Source organism: Perca fluviatilis, chromosome 23 (genome assembly GCF_010015445.1).
Source record: "Perca fluviatilis chromosome 23, GENO_Pfluv_1.0, whole genome shotgun sequence".
Lineage (NCBI taxonomy): Eukaryota > Metazoa > Chordata > Actinopteri > Perciformes > Percidae > Perca > Perca fluviatilis.
In genome coordinates, this window is record NC_053134.1 from 11,933,928 (window position 1) to 11,959,581 (window position 25,654).

Below are 25,654 nucleotides of genomic sequence, written 5' to 3' on the forward strand. Positions count from 1 at the left end.
TGTCCTGCTAACAAAGTCTACACTACACCTGCACATCTGAATACTCTGACTGTAATCTGAGTGTGTGATGTAAGTGGGCCTAGAATCGTTAGCAGCTGCCCTGCATCATCATGAAACCACAGTCATTAGGCTTTGTATCCCAGTAATATTACAGATAATAAAAAAAAATTGGAAGATGAATAAAGACATACAGATTTTGTTTGGTTGTGACAGCTAATTTATTTATGAAGCTCCTCTGTTTCAGGATCAAAGAGAAATCTGCGAAATGTGGTCATGAATGTTATCTTATTGTAAACAAATGTGACAAAAGTCAACCTGTAATAATGCATTTTAAAAACTACACTTCGTCGGACCATATCGTTTTCATGATAGCTGAACGTATGTCATTCACATTAATGCAGATTCTAGCTCCTTTTAAAAATGTTGTAAAAAAAGTTTTGTAAAAATATTTTTGAAGCCATCAAAAGTTACTGTATGCTGGAAAGTTTTTCACCCAGACAGTGTAAGGTAGACATGTTGATAAAGAGATGATAGAGTTGTTGATATTGCACATCCTCAAGATCCTCTCTTGACTTCATCTGTACTGAATCAAATACTCTGGATATATTTGATTTGGATCAAAAACAACAAAGATTTTAGGATGTTTGATATTATCCACACAGCTGTGATGAAAATTTTCAGAACTTCCATGATCAGGTTTTTGGAAATGAGATTGTCCAAAAGTTGATTTTCCGATTATCACCCGAGCCAAAAATATTATCTTAGTATTTTCCCCCTGTAGACCTCGCGTTTCCCTGCCATACAGCGGCAATGGATCCCTGCTGGCCGTGCTGTATTTGTCTGCATATGATGCATGTCTTGCAAAATATATTCCTTAATAAAAACAAAGAAACTCATATCAGTCAGATCTACATTTACAGTTATTGTTTTATTGTTTATATACTTTTAAGTCATTTAACTTACCTCTGCCATACAAGTTGCCATGTTCTCCAGATAATCCTAAATCAAAGTTATACTTGCAAATGCTGTCAACATTTTTGATTTTGGTCCCATGAAAGAGTCTTCTCTCCTGAATTTCTTTGACACCTTGGATTCTCATTAACTGTTTCTTTTTCCTTTGATACAATAAAAGAGAAGGAGCACTTTCATTACAAAGAAAGGGAAATGATGAATGGGATAAAGGGTAGGGAGGGATACGTACTTACCGACAATATATGTCCCATAGGTCGAAATTCTGTATCCTGCTGATTGATACAATGGATTTGCTCAACAGCCCTTCGGTCTTTATATAACCTGCCACAGTCTGATACTCAGGGCAGAGTTCACTCAGAGCAATTAACTGTAAAATAACATATACTTATGTAAATAAATAATAATTAAAAATACACATGTAATAAGCACTCTACTGTGGTTCTAACTTGGTTTGTGTCTGTCTGCCTGTTGTGGCTCCATATACTGTAATTACTTGGTCACAACTTGCTTTACTAAATAGTATTAATAAATTAATTGTCAGTTATTGTCACCTGGTATGGACAAGTGGGGTCAACCTTTTCCCAAAAGACAGGAGGAGCACTGAAGCAAGAGCAACTGTGGGAGGAAACAGAAACTAGTTTCCACTGTGCTGAGTTTCACTTTCATTTGGTGAGAAACCATACTCATTTATGTCTCAGTGTCGAGTGTAAATCATTTGTTACATTTGTGTTTTAAATATCATTTTACCTTCTCTCAATGTTGTAGCCCCGCTGGATTCTTCTTTGCCTTCCTGTTGCATTGTCAGTCTGTAACATTGCTGTACAAGAACACAGAAGTCATGTCAACTAAGTTCTTTATAGATACATGAGCAATCACTTGACGTGAACAAGGAAATGTAGTCAGATACCTGCAAAATCGATCTTGCTGTGGCAGTTGAGTGAATGTGTATTTAACACCACTTTTGAGTTTCTTATGTAATCATTTTCAATATCCTCACTTCTCAGGGGGTTATCGGGGTCATCCTGCAGGATGGACAGGAGGTACCAAAAGGTTAGCTATACCTCAGGCATTCTACTCTGTAGACATTTTTGTGATGTGATAAGATATTTAAATTCAGATAATGATAAAGAAATGTTCAAAATGTACCTCAAATCTGTGCCACCTTCCACAGTCTGCCAGGTAATACCAACACAATGTGGTGTCTGATGTGTCCATGTATTCCACTTCTTCATTGCCGCACATAGTCATGTAAAGAAATTAAATAGATATCACAACAAAAGCTAAATAAAGTTGTTTTACAACTGGTTTTCCTCTCTCTGGTGTGCTCAGGGAGCTAATAACGCTGACATCGGTGTTTCTCTTTAAATGTCATTCATAGCCACACCTCTGAGGTAGGCTGGCTTTCCTCATGTTGCAGTGGAAGAGCATGTGCCATTGTTACCAGCACAAGATCATTTATCATCAGTCTTTTTGTCTGAAATATGTTCAAAAAGAAATAGTTTAATATGCTTATATTGGAATTGTTTTAGTTTATTAGTTGTGACATATGCAAACTACAGACACACACATATATGGCTTCATACACCCCTACACTAACACACAGCTGTGGTGTTATGTGACTGTTACGCCACCTTGTGGCAAATGTGTTACTACTGACACACACACACACACACACACACACACACACACACACACACACACACACACACACACACACACACACACACACACACACACACACACACACACACACACACACACACACACACACACACACACACACACACACACACACACACACACACACAGCAAAGCAATATTACATTTGGTGGTTAACTTTCATTACAGTACTATACATGTGCTGGCTACATTCAGTTTTTTAGATAAATTTACACCAGGTGCAAAGCTAACCTGCTTATTAGCAGGTGGTGACATCACACTCAGATGGTTTTAAGTCAAATGTGATGCTAGAACTGATCTTGTTTTGGTTTTGAATGAAACGCATACAAAATCCAGCCTCGGCCATTGTCAATTATCTTGAAGATTGAGGTCAATGGTCAGAAAAGATACACAGAAACATATTGCTCAAGGACCACAAGTGAACACGACATCTCAACTTTATGTCATTGTGACACAATTACAAAACCTTTCATGGAAAGGGGGAAAAGTCCATGCTAGTTTAAAAAAAAAAAAAGAAGAGGTAGAAGCGTGTTTTTTTTACCAAAAAAAAAAAATCCATGCCTACATAAAACGTTGTACTAGGTACACACAGATGGTGATGTCCCTAAATGACAGGTCACGTTGCTGAAAGAGTGAGCAGGAATAAACATGGTGTGGTTTTTGGTTTCGTCATTTGGAATTATGTCTACATGACTTGTAAATAAGCCCATGCGTGGCACTGTGGATGTGGAGGGGCTGTAGCCGATGGCAGGACATCACTTATTACCTACAAAGTGCCACTCTTATTTTAAAACAACTGTGCACAGATATTGAACAAGCAAGCGCAGATTTTTGCATTTAATACAAAATTTGCCACAAAGACTGATCTTTCGTCAGTATTTTCCTCGTTTTTTACGTCAAAGAAACATTCCGACCACAAGGTTCCCGTCTTAGAATATACTGTACAGTACAAACTGTACACAAAGTCTTTATTGTCTTCTTGGTTTTTTTCCCCCAAAGGCACTTTAGATGACCCATGCTCCAGTTAGGCACTGGATCCGACTGCAACGAAAAGGCAAATGTCCATTAAGCCGCTTCTTTTTCCAATTTTCATCCCGTCATTTGATTATGTATCCGAAATATTTCCATGAAAAGTCTTCTTGTTAGGCTTCAGTAGAACTCAATCAGATACTCTGGGTAAATCTGATTGCTGTCAAAAATGACATAAATCTTTGGATTGGCCATATCGTCCACACAACTATCATAAAAGTTGGTGAAGCTGGCATCCTTGGAGGGCGGTCTGCAGTACATAGGATGACCGACCGTGTATTCTCCAACAAGCACTCTGGCCAGGAACATGGTCTTGTAGGACGGCTCACTAGCAAATATTGGTGGGGCGAGTCCGTGTCTCTGCAGGGTGGTGTGGTGCTTCCCTGTGGTGTGACAGAATTTACTGGAGTATTTGGCATCCCGGGCAAAGTAGCTCCCTGTGGGAAGAAAAATTGAATAAGATGTTAAACTCAGGCCCAAAAAGTGTGGTGAATTGTTTCATGATGTTACATCACAACACAGAAGGATCTACCTTTGCCATAGACATCACCATGGCTTCCTGTCAGCCGCCAGTCAAAGTTAAATGTACATATAGCTTGTATGTTGCTGTGTCCCGTGCCATGAAACAGCATTCGCTCCTCAATATCCAATGTGCGCTTGACTTTTCGCAACTGTGTTTTCTTCCTTAGGGGAGAACCAATGAATGACAACACAGAGTACTGATCATAACTCTGTTACTGGTTTAAGATGTTGCTTCGAAATTACTTAAATGCTTCAGTAAAAGTGAGAATGCTCTCAACTGGGTTTCATTCTGTTGATTCACTTTAACAGAAAGAAAAGCTTTGTCTGTCAAATCCCAATCACAGCAGAATTCTCTGCTGACACAAACAAGCACTTTCCACTCACAACAATACAATTGTCTACCTGCAGAAGAATTCCCATAAGTCCAGGTTCTGAATCCTCTGGATAGATTTAATTGGATGATCCATGGTCCTTTCATACAGTCTGGCGACTTCTTTAAATTCATAGGTGTCTCTTCCCAGCTGGATGAGCTGCAAAAACACAATCAGGCATGGGTTAAACAGTGAAAGTAATAGTGAGCTACACTGTCAACGTTTGGCTGGAAAGTAAAAAAGAAATAATGGCCCAAAGAACAGTAAAACAACTGCAGAGTGAGAATATGTTATTTTTTTATGTTATTTTAAATACAAAGTATAATGTAAAAACATTCATATGTTATTTCAATAATAACCAATAAAGAATCTGACTCCTCTGGGGAAAAATGCTAACCCTACTCACTACCACAATGTGTGTGTGTGTGTGTGTGTGTGTGTGTTGTGTGTGTGTGTGTGTACACACCACACTTAGTGGAGGTGTGTGTCACAGTAATGTGTGTTATTTTACTCACCTGATAGGGCTCATCTGTATTGATTCTCTCCCAATGACACGGAACAGGCAAGGCGAGATTATCACAAATAAACCTGACAGAACAAGTGAAAGAGAGACAAGAGGGGTAAGTAACTAAAGTGTTAAAGCAATAAGACTAAGTGCATTAAGGAAATTAAGAATGCTATAAAGAAGAAAGCCTATTCTAAAATATCTGTGCCTGATGTACTTGCTCCTTTTGTTTTTGGAGAGATCAAACTTCAGGGTCAGCTGCAGAGCATCTCCATATCATGGAGCTGGTAAGAATTTAGACTTTAAATCAAGGATTTCTGAGGCTGACACATGCTTGAACACTGACCTTTCATTTAAAGCATGATTTCTTTACTCACAGCCTCATCCTGCCTGCTCCAATATAAATGTCTTTGTTTGATAAAGGGATGAATTAATTGTCAACAAATCTTACCTGAAGCCAGTTGCAGAGTGGAGGGAGCGTTTGATTGGCCGCTGCTTCCCGGTCGTTACATTTATCTGTCGCATCACTGGTGAGGAATTCAACAAAGATTAGAGCCATACTCATGCGCAATTTCTGAAACAGGATTAATTCTGACTCAAAATCTTTCCAAGAATTCTTTACTGCTTTGTCTTTCATAATTCTGAGGGCGGAATATTTTCTGTCTGATGAAGTACCTTTTGTATAACTTAATAACCAACTAACTCATTATCATCATCATCATCATCATACCTGAGAAGTCCAGTCTGTAGGTGTACTTGGCTGTGTAGAATTCCATGACACCTCGTTGGTTTCTGTTGTAGCACTGCTCAATCTGAGAACTAGTCACAGAGCAGGCTGCACTTGGATCAATCTGACAGCGAAATTGAGAAATATAATTAGACTAATGAAACAGAAAGTTAAGTGGCAGCTATTTAGATAATCAATGAATTGTTCAAGTAAATTTTCAAGCAAAAGGGCAGACATTTGTTGTGAGCATTTGCTGCTGATAGGAAATTGAGTATTGTCTCTTGGGCTGTTGGTCAGACAAAACAATTAATTTGAATATGTCACATTAGACTTAAGTAAAGCATTTTTCCCCACGGACTAACATTTTAAAGCCAAACAATTGAAAAATGAATCTGCAGATTAATCGATAATGTAAATTATAGTTCGCTGCACTCCTAGACTAATGTTTAGTAATATCCCAGAGCACATGGTGACATCATGAAATGTTCTTTTGTTCTACCAACAGTCCAAAACCAAAAAATATTACATTTGCAACAAAATAAGGTAGTGAAGTAAAGCAGTGAATTCTCACATTTGAACAATCAAATGGTTGGCATTTTGACTTGAAAAATAACTTTAACAATTAATCAATTATGGACTGATCGATTATTTGACAAATCATTGCAGCTCCACTAATGTTGAACATATATTTAGATGTTAATGGGTGATTGGTAATTAACAATGCAATGGGACTGACAGTAGCCTCTGACTGCCATTTTTCGTGCCACCCAAAGACTACAAGTGGGCATTTTATTGATTATTTGATCTCACCCAACAATGAAGAGCTAGTCTGTGACATTGCACCGAGTAGTCTTTGACTGACATTAAAGTCTGCAGACTTTTGGCTCTCAGTAGCACACAATTAGAGACCCAGGTATCACAAAGGTAAGGGCAATAGGCGGGGAAAACAGTGTAAGGACTGTAAGAATGTGTGTATTGTAATGTGTAAAGTTGTCATGTCCTGTGAACTACCTCAAACATATGCCACACTCCACACTCAGCCAAGTAGAACCAGCACCAATTGGGCTCGGAGGTGTCCATCTCCTCCATCTCAGTGGACTCCTCCTCCGACGCCCTGATGGCTAACATAGCTAAATCTAGAATTAATAAGTGAAAAGACGCGAACACACTTAGGCAAATAACAACTAAAATAGAAGGTATGGGAGGAACCAAGGTGATGTTTTATTCGTGTGACCAACCTAACGTCAAGGAGATGTTTTTAAGCCATGGTTGTGATGGCATTTCATTCTGTAAACAAATTCAAATAATACAGGAAATAGCCATATCGAGCTAGCTATCATTAGCGGCTGCCGCACCCGACTCGTCTCAACTCAACGAGTGTCTTACCGGTTTCCAGACTGTCTCTAACTGGGTCCCTGTCCTTATCGCGATATATATCCTTCATGCATTATGAATTACAAAAAGTCACAGAGTCCGAATGAGAATGGATGACTGACGATACATAACACTTTCGTCTTCCTATGCGTTGTTTACTTTTATTTCCTGGTTCGTCACGCACAAAACGTCAATGCGTCATTGTAATGTAACTCCTCCCTCCTATCATGCAGAGTACGCAGAGATCCCTATTAGAAAAATCAAATGGGGGTTTAACCATATACTGTCTATGGGTTTAACATGTTGCTGCTTGCACTTAAAACATGTTTTTTCGGTTATGAACTAAAACCAAACAGCAGTGGTGGAATAGTTGAAACGTATGTCGTCAATCAACTTTACTTTTTCCCCTTCATTGCATGCCACTTTATGTAGCCTTATCGTAGGGAAGCGTATGCATTCACTTTAGAAAAAAAAGTTGTCCAGTTTTTCTGAATTAATATAATTATATATAATTATCATTATTTCAGAAAAAGTTTTGAGAAAATGTTCTTTTCTCAAGTGAATGCATTACGCTTCTGTACACTTACGTACAATATCTATATTGTGTGTTCATGCCTGACTTAGACTAAATGAAGAATGCCTATTTGACGTGTGTGTGTGTGTGTGTGTGTGTGTGTGTGTGTGTGTGTGTGTGTGTGTGTGTGTGTGTGTGTGTGTGTGTGTGTGTGTGTGTGTGTGTTTGTGGGGGGGGTTGTCCATCAGGACACACCCACCCATCTTTGTAATAAAGCTTTTCTTCGAACTTCGCACAGTCAGTCGTTGCCCACTGCAAGTTCACGGGTGAGTTACCTGCATTCATATTTATTTTAAGAAGCTAGGAATATTGAGGCTAATTGCCTCATTATGTTCTTAGTGTAATTTTTGCAATCTTTAGTACAGTTCGTCGAGTTATTTCTTTAAAAGTCGTATGCAGTTAATGGCATTTGGAGTTTTGTGGCTATAGTTTAACCTGAGAGGACTACTAATATAGCTTACTGCAGTGTGAGCTTTTAGAATATAGATGAAAACTATTAATTAAATTGTAAATGCTTCTGGTATATATTTGCATACATGGGCGAGCTGGAGAGAACATAACAGACATAACAGGTTTGCATTTTGTGTTTATTATGTGTGCAGAGAATAGACTGAGACCATGACTGAGGAAACAGCCACAGGCGCTCCTGCTGGAGTCTCGGAGCCAGATAAAGGGGCACCTGAGGAAGGGGTTCAGCCTAGGGGAAAATGGGCCAGCAACATGGAGTTTATATTCTCCATGGCTGGAGAAATCATTGGCCTCGGGAATGTTTGGCGTTTCCCATATCTGTGCTACAGGAATGGAGGAGGTGAGGGACCGGGTTTTTTGGGGGATTTTTGCTGGCGGTAGCCTAATATAAAATAAATGGCTGCTGAGGTTAAATAAAAGATGTAGGCTGCAAGTGAGTGTGTGTATGTGTGTGTGTGTGTGTGTGTGTGTGTGTGTGTGTGTGCGCGCGTGCACTTGCGCACGTGCATTTGCATGTCTGTGCACATATGCATGTTGCAATATGTTAATGCATGCGTGTTTAACAAAATGGGAGAGAGTAGCGGAGAGGCCACTCAAAAATATTGTATTTGTCATCATCTAATTTGCAAACTGGATTCACTCCAAGAGTGGTTTCCTTTGGCGTTATCATAGTCAGAAAGCATTTCATAATTTTAAATTTGAGCTTAATTATTCTGTACAGATGCCAATATAACTATTGTTTTACTTTAGTTCTTTAAAAACTGTTCATGATTCTCTAGGCGGGGTCCTTGAGATTTCTCCCAAGAAACATGGGAATTTGTGTAATACCACTATAATTTCTTTCATCACCTCTTTCACCCCACTTTACTAGTTACATAATCAACCTTTAATCTGTCGGTGTGGAACCCCTGCTTTACATTACATACAAGTTACTCTTCTTCATGGCTATCTGTACCTGCAGGTGTCTTCCTCATCCCCTACTTTGTGTTCCTCTTCTTCTGTGGCATCCCTGTGTTCTTCCTGGAGACGGCATTGGGACAATACACCAGTGAGGGCGGGGTGACCGCCTGGAGGAAGATATGTCCCATGTCTGAGGGTAAAAATAAGGCTTAGACAGATTTGATCATTGTGCTTTCTTCATTATTACTGGAAAGAAATATAGCGTTTTGCATGCTGGAATACACTGAAGATATTCATGTAGTAAGATATTAGGCATGTTTAAATCTTTCAGTGTTTCTAACCAGATCCCCCCAAACAAAACCAGATTAGCCTTTTTAAATATTCTAGACTTTTTGCTAAATAACATATGTACTTACATGTGTATCTCAGTGTTTGAGGCACTGATTAACTGTAGCTGTTGCATTCTTCTACAGAGGAAGACAACAGCCAGAAACTTTTACAAAATATTAAAAAACTCATTGTGTCCTGCAGGGGTGGGGATTGCGTCCCAAGTTATTGTGGTCTATCTGAACATCTATTATATCGTGGTGTTGGCCTGGGCTATCTTCTACCTGTATCAGTCCTTCAAAAGCCCGTTGCCCTGGTCCACATGTGACAACTGGTGGAACACTGGTAAGCCATGTTTTGTCACAAATCAATGCTGGCTCGTTTAAACACGTCTGTATTTGACTAGCAGTGTGCTTATTGTGTCTATGCAGGGAATAGGAAATAGTGGATAATAGAAATATCAAATTGTGGCTTAACAAGTTTCAGCTTATTGGCTTTCTTAGAGACTTGACAGGAAGCACAAAATAAATTATCCTACGCATTTTAACATGTTGAAGCATGCAACACCCAACTCACCTTCATCTCTCTTTCTCCCTTTAGAGGCATGTCACAGTCACTCTAGTGTCTTTTCCAACCCCCATTTGTTTAAAAATGGCTCCAACTGGTCGTTTCTGTACAACGTCACCTCACCACCTGACGACTTTGAGAATTTCAATTACACGTAAGTAGCATCTTTATTGTCTAACTGTACTGGGTGAACTATCACAATTTATAATTTTGTGACAAGTACTGAATTCATCATATTGATGCAATACATAAAAAGAATGGTAAGAAACAGGGATTAGTCTTGGCTTTCATACTGTAGATGTAGCAGCTTTGGGACACACCCATGCTTTCATGTGTTCAGAACAGGATGTCCTTACATCTGTTTCTGTAATAAAAACTTTGAAAAACATCTGTTTATTGCTTATTTGGGACTGTTTGAGGGTGAAAAGTATACCCAATAAATCAAAATAACTTATCAGTGGGGTGTCAAATGGTAGAAAAATGCCATATTCAAATAATAGTCAGATATTTCAGGAGATACGCTAATTTGCCTTTCTGCTGAGAGTTAGATGAGAAGTTGAAAACCACTCTCATACGGTAATTATAAAGCTAACAGCCAGCAGCCGGTTTAGCTTAGCATAAAGAAACGGGGGAACAGCTTGCTTGGCCCTGTCTCATGGTGATATTAACACTCATTTAAATTTGTCCGTGTGAGACTATTTAGAAAATAAAACTACATTGATTGATCACCTATCCAAAGTTAAAACAATTAAGAAGCATTGGTATAAATTATTATTTGATTTCAACTAACTTCCACTTACTTGCTTGTGTTTTAATACATCCAGGAGTGAAATGGACCCTTTCCTGAAGGGCAGGTCACCGGAAGAGGAGTTCTGGATGTGAGAAACACACTTACTCATCCACTTATCTTCTTAAAACATGAGAAAACAGCTTTGACTGTAATATCATCCTCCCCAGTGTACTTGTCTTTGGGTGGAGCATTCCTCAGCAATAGCTTTTAATTCCTCCCAGATACCAATAGGCCGTCTTTACTGTCGAGGTGCTTGGAGAACATGATGTTAATGAAGAAAAAACACCCCTATTTTTTTTCTCATTTGTAGATATTTTTGAAACATGGCTGCTGCTCTTCACATGATAATCTCCAGATTTTTTTTTTTGAGAACAGATATTGAGAAATCAACTGTGCTGCATGATGAGAACAATATGTGCTCTGTTCCCTGCAGCTTCCATAATATAAACTAAAGCCATCCAAAATAAACCATGACTGATTTTGACATCTGTATTTACGATGCAGATGTTTGCCCTTTTCTTGTATTTGAATGCATTCCCAATGTCATGGACATGCTAAAAGGAAATAAAGCTTTCAGTGCAGTCATGAAGCATTTGTATCAGGCTGTGTTTATTTGAAGCGGAAAAGAGCTTTTGAAAGAAGAAACAACGTGTGTTTACATGTGTTGCACATCTGTGCACCTATCATTCTGCATGTTGTTTGCAGAGGATGCAGTCGTATACATGTGTTCATGTGTCTGATCTCTTCCCCACAGTAACCGCGTGTTAAGGATGTCAGATGACATGTCCCTGGGTAAGATAAACTGGGACCTGGCTGTGTGTCTCCTGCTTGCCTGGATAATGTGTTACTTCTGCATCTTTAAGGGAATCAAATCGTCAGGAAAGGCGGGTACTCCTTTTGCATACATACACATACACATACAGTACCTGATATTAAGGTTGCATATATATGACTTCTTTAACTCATCTTCCTTTCTTTCTATCTACCTTCACTCCTATGTGATTGGTATAGATGTAATGAAGGAAAATAGGTGATTGATTTTTATCCAGAGTCATCAGTGCACATGAGGTTATAATCCTTAAGATTTTAATTTAGAATTGAATTAAACTATTTATGGCCCAACATTGTTTTAGCAATGGCCATTTGATGTACGTGTTTGCGTTCTGTAATTGCCTGTCTATGTACTATAGTAGTTGTAATGTTTACTGGCGGAGTTTGACTTTCCTGTCTGGGATTTAAATTGTATACCCACTCTCCAGAGCTTCACAGGAAACAATGCTTGCACGGACTGGACATGATGTAGAAGACAAAAGCTGGGGCATGTGCATACACATGTAGTGTTTGGGTGCACTGTAAACAGATACAGGAGTTGCTCTTCTTCCATTGCCCATCTGACAGAGTAGCCGCTCAAGGCAAACATACTTGCAGTTACCACCAGTAAGTTAGTGTCGGCAAATCAACCAGGAGGGAAATCTTAAGGATTTGAACTTTTTAAGCTCTATGGAGTGTTTTAGTACCTTTCAGCTCATTGTTTTGATTTTACAGCCCGCAACTTCACTTTTGTGGTTCATTCTCATCACACTCAGCATCATTTCCAACTAGCGGCATGCAGGCGTTTTCAAATGGCAGACAAAGTTAGCGACTAGCTTGTGAATACAGAGGAGCATTTAGCAGCTAAAGAGACAGTAATTTCACTCATGAGTTGGTGGAGACCTAGTCTGGCATTGCCAGACCTATTTCCACAGAAATGGTCTGGCTGCACGAGTTCACATTCTGTTAGAGGAGAAAACATGCTCTGGCTTGTCTGCGCTAAGCCCCAGATGTCATTGGCGGTGCCATTGCAAAATATATAGCCGAGATAGCGAAAGGGTAGCAGAATGACTGCCATCCGGCACGAGAGAGATGAGCCAGATGGTAGGCTTTACAGCCATACTGTTACATCTGGTAAGCCTAGCGGAGACCAAAAACAGAGCCAAAAAGAGACTGTATAATGTTTGCTAACACATTTGTCATATCAAATTTAAAAGGTGAGAATATGCCAGTGTGGTGTTTTCTGCTTGTTTCTGCTGCCTAAAGAAATCACTTAATACAGGTTTAATGTTTTTTGAGTGTTTTGAGTCTACATATGAAATCATGACCTACTGTTTGTATATTTTTTTGTGTTTGTAGGTAGTTTACTTCACTGCTACATTCCCCTACCTGATGCTGTTGATCCTTTTTATCCGTGGAGTGACACTCCCAGGAGCTGGCGAGGGACTGAGATATTACCTCACTCCTGACTTCAGCAGGATCACTGATCCAGGTGTAAGAACTCACGCTCATCATCAACTGTTGTTAACAGTGTTTTCATCTGGAAAGCAACATTACAAACACGACGCACAGTACAGAAATTCTGTAAAGTAAACTTGCAGAAAGAGGCATTAGAAGTCAGAGCGTTGACCTCACAACCAACCAGAACATCATCTGTCTCTTTGTTTCTCAATGCTTCTCTCTCTCTCTGTTAGATTCCTCTGTGTTCGAACAGGATGAATACAGTGTCCTGTTATTCTTTCCCCCCCACGCCTCCTTTTCTCTTTGCCTTAAATCTTGTATCCGGTCCCAAGACAGAGTCTTAACAAGAAAAGCAAACCAGGATCATTTTTCAGTGAGAAGTTTGTCAAAGAAAGCTTCCCCCTCATGTACAGTAACATCATCACACAGGAGTAAAAACCAACTCTTTCCATGGGGAATTTCTAACACATTTTAAAGGTGTATTTACCTTATTAAAAAGTCAATTTAACTTAGCTTTAAGCTGAAACTGAAGTCAGCAATTTACCATAATTGAAAATTAATGATTTTATTTACAGAAAAATGAGCACACTGTATTACATTCTTACAGCAGATCTGCTTTTTATTCAGCATGGTGAAGTAATTTCTAAAATGAAAAGGGGAAAAAAAACAGAGGGTGAATTGTGGATGCATGCTCTTGCACAATAACAGCCTCTGTTTCTGCAGCAACGATTTAAGAAAAATGACTCTTTCTCACAAAAAACAGATCGTCCCTCCTCTCCCTTCCCCTCCCCCCCTGCTTCTCTCTCTATCTCTACGTCTTCCTCTTGACAATTCACTGCAGGACTTCAGGGGTCAAATGTAATCACCAGAGGGCAGTGACTCTCAGACAACCCCATTTGAGGGCAGTCTCTTCCTTTTTGTTCTGTGTGCATGAGGATTGTTTGCATGAACATTCCTGTGAGTGGTAAAGATATTTTCTTGTGGAAGTTATTTTTTGTTTCTTTTTCAGTCTTTGTCTCTTTGACTGGACTCGTGTGTTGCTAATTTCAATCAATAATTTTTTTTAATTTGTCACATGACATCGTACGAGGTACAATTCCAGTGAACTCTAATCCCATCATCATTTGGATGCATCATACAACTCAATTGAACTCTGATCATCTAAATTTTTCCTGTTATTGTAAGAACATCTACTCATACAGCTCTGAACCATTGTGGGAATCTCAGCATGTAATCATGGAAGGAAGAAAAGGGAACAACTGTGAGAATGTTTTTTGGCGTATGTCGAAAGCAGGTGAAAGCGGTTATGGGTCAAAAAGCAGATTAATGCTATGCTAGATGCTCTTAAAACCAGATCTGAAAACAGATGTTTCTTATGAGTGCTGCTTTAGCATGCACATGTTTTAGCTTGAAGCCCAGATGAAATTGAGTTTCTGTTTAATGTGTGAATGTGTCTCCTTAGCTGTGTCTGTGTGCGTGTGTGAATCTGTATCCAGAGCAGGAGAGGACTTCAAAATAAAACGCATGCTTCTAAAGACACAACAGCGTCCTCTTTGTTCAGCATCAGATGTAAAGATCCTTTGCCACGTACTGAGGCATTCATTTCTGACCCGAGGCTGGGGGGGAAATCAGGCCCACCACAGGGCCAGACTAGGGGCCTGTATATTGCTTTGGAGCCTTGCCAGTTCTATATTTTACTGGGCGAGATTCTAATGGTAACCAGATGCTGTGAGAACAAGGGCCCGCAGACTGACATTCATGTCAACAAACCCGCCCCCACCACCCACCAACATGGTTTGACACAAACACAAACGCATATGTAGTGCACACTCAATCACATTTGTGAATGCAGGAACACAACAAAGAGATTCAAATTCTGTGTATAATGTACATGTCAACACAGTCACACAATCACAGAAATTGTATCATAATTGATGCTGGCATTAAGAAAAAACTGTTTCTTATTGTGCAGTTCTGGCAAGTTCTTTTTTTATTCCTCTATAAAGAAAGAAGTTGATTAAAAGCATATGCTCTGGGTCATTTTAACAATTTCAACATTCAATGTCCCACAAATGTTTCAGAAGCCAATGTCTTACCCACTCCACTGTAGATATGGCGTGATGCAGGGACTCAAGTGTTCTTCTCCTTCGCCGTGTGTCAGGGAGTACTGACCGCTCTGGGCAGCTACAACAAATACAACAACAACTGCTACAGGTCAGTGTCCTCACACACAGCGCATCATCACATGTACAGTTTTACATTCATGTGCTCTTCGACAGTGCAGGCCCTTGTTCTTGGTATGTTGTAGGGATTGCTTGGCACTATGTTGCCTGAACAGTGCCACCAGTATCTTTGCTGGTTTTGCTGTGTTCTCAGTGCTGGGATTCATGGCTCACGACATGGGCGTACCGATGAGTGAAGTCGTTTCTAGTGGTGAGTTCTTTCCATTTGTTGGATTTGAAATATCTCAAAACAGTTGCTGTATTTCATTTTTAGGCATTGTTGGACTGCAATTAATATATCATTTTCAATATTGATTAATCTGCAAAATTATTTTTTTGGGCATCTTCAAATGTCTTTGTTGTTGTTTTGTCCAACCAACAATCATAAAAGATTATATATCATGTACAGAATATGACAAAGCCTTACATCCTCATTTTAAGAAGCTTGAAACAGCAAGTGTTTGATATTAATAAAAAGATTAATATAAATTAAATTAATATAATTTGTTTGATTATCAAAACAGCTGCCCATTCATTTCGACTAGACTAATGGACTAATCGTTGCAGCTCTAATGCATGGTGGCTTTAATTCTGGCAGTGGTAACAACAACCAACAATGTCCACAAGATGGCATCTTATGTTCACACGCAGTTAAAAGATTTTTTACTTGAATGTTTCTTTTTGTGGCCGGTGGCAAAAGTCCTACCTTCTTCTACATTTTTATCCAGACAAATTTTATTGTTGTTATATGTCTTATGGTTATGTTATTTTTTGGAAAGCATTTAGCAAGATGATTGAAGGATAACAAATGTTTCTCTTTCACGAAATTATGAAGATTGCAGCACACTCTCATGTGTTCATAGCTGCATTCATGTGCTTTCTACAGGTCCTGGTCTGGTCTTTATAGTTTATCCAAGGGCTCTGTCGTGGCTGCCTGCCTCATCGTTCTGGGCTGTGCTCTTCTTCCTCATGGTCCTCTTCCTGGGCCTGGACACTCAGGTATTGTATGTAATGCATCAGTGTTTCAGCATCACATTACATCCACGAATAATCTGTGTCTGTCCTCACAGTTTGTGTGCGTGGAGAGCCTGGCCACAGCCATCACAGACATGTTCCCACGTCAGCTGAGGAGGCCGGGCAGCAGGGAGGTCCTGGCTCTGGTCATTGCTGCTTCCTGTTTTCTACTGGGGCTGCCACTCATCTCTGAGGTATGCAGCAGAGAGAGAGAGTAACGGGATGTTGGATTGAAGACGCTAAAAAAAAGAAAAGATAATGTAATGATTCAGGCGACAGCATGTAGATTCACATCTGCAGTGCTGTGTGATAGATAGCAGATCCATATACTACTGTATGTCAACTGAGTCAAATATCTTGACAGCTGTTGGATGGACTGTCATGAAACTTGGCTCAGACATTTATGTTCTTCACAGCAAGAATTGTAATAACTTTGGTTATCCCTTAGTTTTTCATTTAGCACCACATTCAGATACTTTTTAAATATTTTATTTTAAACTTTAGTTCATGACCATATACCTTTAAAACAGCAGCTGTCCTTTGTGTTTAGTGCTAATTGGCAAATATGAGCATGCTAAACCAAGATAATGAACATACCTGCTAAACATCAGCATGTTAGCATTTAGCTTAAAGCATCTGCATAGCCTCACATAACTGCTAGCATGGCTGTAAACGCGTCATCTTCCTTATCAACAAACTAACTCAAACAAAGCATAACCTTGCTTCTTGTTTTTATTATAATTTATTTTCAAATGGGTGGTGTAAGACAAAGGGGAATTGGTAAAAGTGTTGATAGAACATACACTTTATGCTACACTTGATTAAAGGGTTAAATTTCATGATGTATGACATATATCGTAATCTCGTGCTGTACTAGCGCACAGGAAATAGCAGAAAAGTCCTTTTTATTTTGTGTTTTTCTCCTAATGTTTCAGGGAGGGATAGTCCTCTTCCGGCTGATTGACACCTACGGTCCCAGTGGAACCACTATCCTCATTATCGCCTGTTTTGAGACCACTGTCATTGCCTGGGTGTATGGTAAGTCACGCCATTGGCCCGTTATCACTGCACTACATGCTTTTTTATTATGCACTGCATGCAGCAGTGAACTCCTGCTGCACTGTTTCTCAACACACAAGTCATTTACTAACTTTAAATGATTTCGAAAGATCTAAATATCAAAAGCCTTTTAATTTCAGGTCTAAAATTTTGCCAACAAAGGAACGTGTTTCATATGTGTAATCAACTTCCTGTATCTGTACAATCTTATCTGTAAGAAGCCAGCTTCTGATAGCTACAGTTTTATTTTTACATTGAAAGAGCTCTACCAACAAAAGAAAGGACATTTTGATGAGTTGAAAAGATAACAGGATCCTGTGTTCATTTTTCTTTTAGAATATGTATATTCAGTCCGCCGGTACTCATAATAATGCATAATTCACCACATATACTGCAGATACACTCTTCTTAGGGTATCTGTGCTTTGTGTGCACTTTTTTCAGAGGCTTCAATAAATCTTTTCTCTTTGTTTATGAGACATCCATGATGCCCAGGCAATGAATCCTAACGACTCTGGTGATCACCTGACTTTACCTCTAGCACCATCATTGGGTCAATTTGTGTCCCAAATTAAATACTTTGGTTTATGACCAAATCCCAGCAAAGCTAATAACATTTCCATCAGCCTCAACTGCACTTTGTATTTAGTAAACTGAAATACTGAATATAATGATAGATAATACATGCACGATAAAAACTATTAATGTCTCCTGTAATAACTGAAAGTACTGTATACAGCCATGTACCATCAAAACCAAGGATATTATTATGGTAATGGTAAAACAGGTATATGTGAGGACCTATTTAAAGTGATGGTTCGGAGTAATTTCACCCTAGGGTCCTTTGCACCATGACCTTGAGCCAAACAACCCCCCAGAAGCTTTTTTCACCTGGGTCGAACATTGGGAGAGTTAGCGTAGAGTAGCGTTATCAGCTGAATAGCTTAGCGCAGGGGCTAATGGATCCAGGTTTGTATCTCGTAAGTTACCCCACTAATAATGCCCGAAATGATACCAAACTTCTACACTAGTACAAATAAGTTATGTACTCATAAAATGATGGATTGGAAAGTTTGTAAGTACACCAGAAGTTTATGTAAATAACACTTGCCTGTTGGCTTCTTGTCTCTGCTGCTACCGAGTGCTTAGGGCCGTCTACAAATTACAACACCGAAAAGAGATACAACAAAAATATTAATTAATTTAATGATTAAATAAGGTAATGTCTCCAAACTTACCTCAATTATAACGTGTCTCCTGCCGCAGCATGCAAGTCTGCAGACTCTTATTCCTATTTTCTTTTAGTATTTTAGTTTGACACAACCATGTTTGATACTCCTAACAGCCTTGCTGTTTACAGGAGGTTACAGTGCTCTAACTTAAAACCCAGCTACAGTACATACCAGTTGTAGTAAGGAGAATAATCAGAACATCAGGTATTTCTCTGTGTTTTATATAACAACTCCGTCCATCTGTCAGCTGAGCGTAGTGGCAGTTTGTAGAGTTTATCTTAGACTAGATAGAGATGAGTGCTCTATCTACTGGACTGAAACCAAAAGCAACACCTGCTGCAGTATTTAATGCATTTTGTTTTTAGTTTCTTCTCCTCAAATGTGTCAGGATTAGTCCAATGCCTATACCACAAATATGAATCCTCCATTTCCATATTGCAGTCTTCCTCAGCCCATAATTTCTAGTAAATCTTCTTCCCACACCTTCATTATCGGCAGTCTAACTGGCTAAATTACAACATGTGGGTGGAGAATTCCTCTCTTCTTATAATTGTCTTCACAACTCATCTCTCAGAGCATCTGCATTGCATTCTTTTCTCAAGACAAGCAATTTTCCTTCAAGGAACTGAAGGCATATTCCTAGTAAGGGCTCTCATGAAAAATCCTGACCATTAGGGTTTAGAATCTGGGTCCAGGCAGCTACACATCTTCTACTGTACAGTGATGCAGAGTGAAATATTGATCCATTTCTGCAGCTGCTTCCTCATCCCCACTTTGAGTTGTTTAGCCATTCGTTCAGCCTCTCTGCCTCTTCAGAGTGAGTCTGTTACGTGTGGAGAAACTTCCTCACCCAAATTTAAATGAGGCCACTCACTTTCCTCCTACGCCTACATTAGTTTCAGGGGATGATTGGTTTATAATTTTTGGAGTCATGTCTGCTTTCCTAAATGGGTTCGACAACTTATTCCTCTATTGTGCATTTGCAAAAATCAATCCGTGGATGTTGTTCCATCAGCCAGGTCATGCACCTGACCAATCTCATATCAGTCTGTCTTTAATGTCTATCCTTTTTTCTGTAGTTCTTCTTCTCCTCTCTTTTGCAGCTCAAGGTGAGCAGCTTTCTCATCTCCACCTCAGTCCTCCTCCTCCTTCACTCCTCCTCAGCTTACGACTGCGGTCTTCCTTTTCTTTTCCCTGGATACATGCTTTTTGTTGGTTGGAGGCTGTTCTTCTTCCTCTTCCCTCCCTCCTTACTAGTTGTTGACTTATTTTCCATTGTGTGTTGAAATGTCACATTACATGTTTCCTAGCAATAAATCATAAAAAAAAAAAATGTAGTTGAGTATAAAGTACTCATGTAGTGGAGTAGAAGTATTAAAATGGAAATACTCAATTATTTTTAAAGTATACTTTGGTTCCTTCCATTACGGGTCATACAAACATATAATTATAGACAGGTTTAGGAAAAACAGAGACTATCCTCCCCTGAAAAACGCTCCCATAGGTCGTTTGTACAAGCAGTATATTACTCATATTAACTTTTATACAAGGTTTGTGTCCCATTTTAAATTAAGTAAATGGTGAGTTGTTTGTTAACTTTACGTAAACCTAAACGTAACTGATGATCTTAACCTAAACCACAATATTTTTCTAAACTTAACTAAGTAGTTTTGGTGACTAAACCTAACAAAGTAGTTTTTCTGCCTAAACATAACCACATAACTGATTTGTGTTTGCTAATAATATGTTGGATTCATTTTAATTTTGCAAAAAGGACCCCCTAGAGGTCCTGGACCCCCTGTTGAAGATCTCTGTATAAGAGGGTAGGAATAAACAACCTATATCGTCGTATGGTTTGAAGGACTTGTTGGAAAAATAAAAATAAATACCACTGGATGTCACAAAGCTGAGGCTTCACCATCTCAGTCAAGGCCCCCATGTGTTTAAGAGTGCTCCCTGTAAAACAGAACATTTTGTGCCCTTTGATCGACTAACACCTCCCGTCCATGACTTTGCAGGTGCGGACCGTTTCTATGACAACATTAAGGACATGATCGGGTACCTACCATTCCCCGTGCTGAAGTACTGCTGGCTGTTCATCACGCCGCTCATCTGTGGGGTGAGATACTCACACCTGTGTCACATCTCTCTTATTGATTAATTTAGTCTTAATGTCTATTTCCCCTCATGGTTTCATGTGTATTCATTATCGTACCTTATATCACTTCTGAACACAGATCTTGTGCTGCCCCTTATCTTTGCTTCTTCCTGTTCCCCTTCTCTCCTGGCCTTTCTGTCTTTGCTGAGTGTTTCACATATTTCATTTTGTCACATCAGTATTCATGCTTGAGCTCACATATGGGAAAGAAAAGGTGAGACTGCTGCCTTTTACCTGCTGAAAATGTGAACGCATCTGTTTTAAAACACACTTCACTGCGTGATGAGTACAAGATCAGAAAGTTCAGCAGGCATATTCATTCTTAACGGGAGTCGGTAAGTCAGTTAAAGGAGCATACTGGTGTGTGTAAGCCACACAAATCACATACAATTTATGATACACAAATGCTGTCCATTTTCTGTTTTGTTCTTTTCTGCCTCACAGTTCACAGTATTACCGTGTGGTAGCCTAGTTGAAAGTGTGGATGATAATGGCACAGACTGGTCTTTGACTTTCAGCTCATTGTTTTGGCTTTCTGACCTCTCTCTCATCAACCTGAAGTTATATAATAATATAACAAAAATGAAACCTGGAGACAAATGATATAGAGAGATGAACTATTAGCAGAAGCTAAACCTTTGCAAGTTGGAGAAACGTTCAGTAATTGCATGTGCCTATTACCTAATTCAAAATGTTTTAACCCTTGTGTTGTCCTCCCGGGTCAAAATTAACCCTCTTTTAGACACTGTTTTTACAATTATGTTGCTTTTTCCCCATGTTATGCTTGCTTTTTTTATTTACTTTTTTGTTGCTTATTTCAACGTTTTTGGCATTTCTTTTCTCCATTAACGGCAGTATATTCACCAATAGACCTATTCATTTACACTAGTTTTACACTTATTGTTTGGAATTCATGGTCAATAAACCATTCGGTTGAAAGAATCCCAAATTTCTGATATAGAAACTTTGAAAAACCGGTCAAATTTGACCCGAGGACAACACAAGGGTTAAACCATTTAAGTTTTTCACCATTTGATTCAAGTGTGATTTAAAATAGAGCATTTGATTATATTCACTTTGAGAGAGCTTTCGTTCCACTTCTTTCTATTTGTTAAGATGTATTTCTCTTGCACCACAAAGCACACCACTTCACTTGTTTTACAGCTAAGCCCTCTAACATGACCATTTCTTATCCCCTAGGTCACACTGGTGTATGACCTAACACAATCACAGAGTCTCACTGTGTACGGTTATAAACCCGGCATCTGGGGTGGCGTATTTGGAGCGCTACTTATCATCACTCCACTGATGTGCATCCCAGTATTCTTTTTTATCTCAATGTATAAGGTGAGTAAATTCAAAAGTTGTCAATTTTCTGAACACTTAACTGTTTTACTGTGATGGATGCTTTACTATGTTTCATAGTCTATATCCTCAACGTTCCACTTCCGGGATTGCTCCGTTGCCGCAGGAAATCCCGCCGGATGCATGTCTTTTCCCCGATGTCCGTTACCTTCCGCTTTCTTTTTGTTGGAATTTAAAACTCCGGGGGATTTATGAGGACTATGGTTAACGTTTTTCTCCCATTCTGGAATGCTGTGTGGACTCGCCAGACCCTCCTCCGCAGCGTGTGGAGGAGGGTCTGGCAAAGCGAGACTAATGTTTCATAACATTGTGTTTTACATTTCCCTCCTAACAATCAGAATCGCCAAAAAATGACTACACCATCCAGTGATCTGCGTCAGGCTCAACCACACAAGCCAATTCTCACACTGTGTAACCACGTCATCTTCAAGGCACAGGTGAAGCCAAACAGACATGTGGAGGAAAACGACAAGATGGTGATGGGGGAACCCAGCATGGTTTGATGGTCACTGGTGAACAGACCTGCAGCAAATTAGTGCATAGATGTCATCAATTGAATTGTACAAATCTGTCACAACAAAAACACAAAAACATATATTTTTTTCATCAAATGCAAAATTGTATGAAAGTTTACATGTTTCATGAGTATTCAGGGACAGTTGTGTTTTTTTATGTTGTGTTTAATTTTTTGGTACGTTAGTGTTTACCTCATTTTTGGAATTAATAATAATGGAAAAGTCCCATGCAATATACATTTTTCTATACACCTATAATTCTATCTACTGTAAGTGGCTTACAAAAGTACTTCACTGATTAAGCATTTCACTCTCATACTGTAATACTGTGGGACTCTGAGTGGACAGAACCAGAAATACTCATCTTTTTTTTTATTCCAAGCATTGTCTTAATCCTCGTAAAAACCTGGCACCTACATTGCCCACAATGCAACCTGAATGCTGACAGTTTGGTCAAAAATGTTAGTGTGTTATGCTAGTAACGGCTAATGTAGCCTTGAGCTGCTAGCCTTAAAGCGAGATGAGGATCTGAGTACAGAGGTCTAGTCAGCTCACTCTTTCTTTCAGATTATTTTCATTTTCAAAGCTGTAGTTATCAAAACCCACCGACTTTTGGCGGCTTGGGAACAGCGCTGCTGTCAGAACCCTTTCTGTTCCCACCAAAGACAATAAACATTTTCACACATGCAGTAGTACTCACAAAGACCTGTAAACAAACTTTGTATGTATAAAAAAAAACATGTATTTTCCCTTTAAAACATTCATCTGGAACATTTGAGTTATTGCATGTTTTACATGCAATTGTAAATTGTAGTAGCTGTTTTTCATGAAATGCATAATGCAGACAAAACTTGAATGCTGCAATATCGATCCTAATCAAATGCAGAATTTGCATATGCATTGCTGAATTAGTTTTTTCTTACTAGCATGAACATTAAATGTTTGTACGTGGCACAACTTACTTCTTTTGTCATTGAGGTAATTATTGTGTTTATTATTGATATACCTCCATATATCTTCAACCAAACAGGCTAAATGTTTCAGAACAGGCATGCACATTATCTTCAACTCATTGTATGTTTTCATACCTAGTGCACAATTAATCCCATTAAAAGTATCTGTATGCTAAATATCCTGGTGTCTCTTTTGATTCTGGCCATATTAGTTTATGACCAGAGAGGATCAACATTCAGTACACGTTCAGGATGATCAGCTCGTCAGTTCAGTGAACGAATCTCATGTTTCCTGTTTTTTAACAAGAAAACAATATTTCAAAGGTCTGTGTGGCTTTCTACATTCTTTTTGTCCTACAAAATAATAAAATAACTTGGCTCTGTGTCTGTGTGATGTCACAGGATATGTGTGATTGGTGAACATGAACTTTCTCCATCATAATGCCAAGTTCAGTCATCTGTGTGATCCAAACTGGCATTCAATTAACTGACAATTCCGGCCAGTTGCCTCCCACCTCTCCTGACACCCTAGCTGCCTCCAGCCCACCCCAGACAACAGGGAATGACCTCAGTCCTGCTATGGCCCACCATTGGGACACATGCATGTTCAAATTGACACTGGTTTCCTTTTTACTTTTAAGAAGATATAAATGAACAACTTGAAGCTATTAGATGTTCCTAAAGTGATAGAAAACAGTGGTAGGATTATGTAAATGAATGCCCCCATTTTGTACATTGATGGTGCTAGAAGCTGCAGGTTTCCTGAGGGCGGAGATAGAACTGTAGGTTCACAAGCACTGCATCAATTCCAGTATGGGAAGAGAGCCAAAGTTACTGTAATGGAAAACCTGTTTTTGGCATGGGTACCAACAATTGACTATATATACACGTCAATCAAATACAGAATAGTTAACTAAATGGGACGTTATTAGTGTTAATGGAAACACCGATTATAATGAGATCAATTTTTCCTTTTATGTAACGTGTTAAAAAAGTGATGAATAAATAAATAATGTTGATTCTAAATGCAAGTTCATTTTTTTTTTTATCTTTTTGCTTTTGCAGCCATTATGTACCTAACAATACCTTAGAGTTGGTACTGCAGCTACATTAAATGAGTACTCCAGCAGTTTAGTATTGTACTTACTACTTATTGTACTAACATTTGTTGTTAAGTTTTTGTCCAATCTTGAGTCACAACCACAATTATCTTCATGCTGATGAAGTACAAAGAGAAGGAAGAACAGACGAAAACAGCGAAAAGAAATCACCTTAATGAATCTGTAGACATATTTTTATTTGCCCTTCAATGTTTTCCTTTAACTTAAATAGCATATTATTTCTGTTTGCCCTTCATTGAGTCAGAACATCCTCCATGTGATTGTATCTACAAAAAAAACATCATGTTCAACTGAGTAAACCGCTTCCTACCCTCGGCTCGTTTTGACTCCAGTCTGCATTTGTAATTATCATCAAAAGACACTTCATTTTTTATTTGAAATGATTTGATCACACTATGTTTTCAGACAATCTCAGAGGCAACAGTCTTGACCACTAGATAATCTTTAGTGATGATGAGTGTCTGTCTTTGTGTCTCTTTCAAATATTCAATACTATGTTTGCAGATGTAATTGTACAACATTTTAACAAACCTTTATATATTACAAATATGCAAAAGGCATGAAATAGAATACTTGTTTTTAACCTGGGTATCACACATTATTGGTTTTATATGCTGCTGCCAGGCTCTGTGGTTGTGTAGGTATTACCTACACTTGGACTGGTATAAAGCTTAAAAAGACAGTTGTTAGTTGTATTTTTCCTTTAAGGGGCTTATAATATTTTATGAAAATCACATTGGCTTTTGTTCTGCATGATCAAATGATGGATTGTCTATGGGCAGTGTCATATTGTCATTGGCTAATTAATAGCATGGAGCTGAATGGTAATTGTTATCTTGTCAGGTAATTAGTGATATCTTAACCAGACCTTTTAATTGCATATGCAGTAGGCAATCTGATTAAAAGACATTACGTGTTAAACATATAAGCATTAGCCGA

General features: G+C 38.8%; 3 protein-coding genes and 1 long non-coding RNA gene across 8 annotated transcripts; 1 reads left to right on the forward strand and 3 right to left on the reverse strand.

Moving 5' to 3' along the window:
* Window positions 1-200: 200 nt before the first annotated feature.
* Window positions 201-2,440, reverse strand: LOC120553247 (protein mono-ADP-ribosyltransferase PARP11). The gene is made up of 7 exons (XM_039791465.1): window positions 2,119-2,440; window positions 1,880-1,994; window positions 1,720-1,789; window positions 1,524-1,587; window positions 1,206-1,339; window positions 964-1,115; window positions 201-873 (listed from the first exon to the last, which is right to left on the reverse strand). Exons 1-7 carry the CDS (start codon window positions 2,218-2,220, stop codon window positions 575-577), a joined length of 936 nt encoding a protein of 311 aa, XP_039647399.1. The 5' UTR covers window positions 2,221-2,440; the 3' UTR covers window positions 201-574.
* A 46-nt stretch (window positions 2,441-2,486) lies between these two features.
* Window positions 2,487-9,312, reverse strand: LOC120553245 (protein mono-ADP-ribosyltransferase PARP11-like). 5 transcript variants are annotated; one of them, XM_039791462.1, is made up of 8 exons: window positions 9,178-9,245; window positions 6,818-6,942; window positions 5,810-5,930; window positions 5,531-5,606; window positions 5,090-5,162; window positions 4,606-4,733; window positions 4,214-4,365; window positions 2,487-4,118 (listed from the first exon to the last, which is right to left on the reverse strand). In XM_039791462.1, the coding sequence occupies exons 1-8, from the start codon at window positions 9,194-9,196 to the stop codon at window positions 3,802-3,804; spliced, it is 1,011 nt and encodes a 336-aa protein (XP_039647396.1). In that variant the 5' UTR covers window positions 9,197-9,245; the 3' UTR covers window positions 2,487-3,801. The 5 variants fall into 5 exon arrangements, with proteins under 5 accessions (XP_039647396.1, XP_039647394.1, XP_039647395.1 ...); XM_039791460.1 differs by lacking the exon at window positions 9,178-9,245 and adding an exon at window positions 7,193-7,413; XM_039791461.1 differs by lacking the exon at window positions 9,178-9,245 and adding an exon at window positions 7,045-7,412.
* Window positions 7,938-23,245, forward strand: LOC120553241 (sodium- and chloride-dependent betaine transporter-like). Its single transcript, XM_039791455.1, has 16 exons — window positions 7,938-8,020; window positions 8,357-8,562; window positions 9,184-9,318; window positions 9,654-9,794; window positions 10,050-10,170; window positions 10,841-10,894; window positions 11,561-11,690; window positions 12,976-13,110; window positions 15,188-15,291; window positions 15,386-15,510; window positions 16,186-16,298; window positions 16,370-16,507; window positions 17,249-17,351; window positions 20,622-20,722; window positions 21,962-22,108; window positions 22,465-23,245. Exons 2-16 carry the CDS (start codon window positions 8,373-8,375, stop codon window positions 22,627-22,629), a joined length of 1,902 nt encoding a protein of 633 aa, XP_039647389.1. The 5' UTR covers window positions 7,938-8,020; window positions 8,357-8,372; the 3' UTR covers window positions 22,630-23,245.
* Window positions 10,403-15,274, reverse strand: LOC120553250. Its single transcript, XR_005638139.1, has 3 exons — window positions 15,174-15,274; window positions 13,006-13,156; window positions 10,403-10,888 (listed from the first exon to the last, which is right to left on the reverse strand). It is a non-coding gene; the product is annotated as an uncharacterized LOC120553250 (long non-coding RNA).
* Window positions 23,246-25,654: the final 2,409 nt, after the last annotated feature.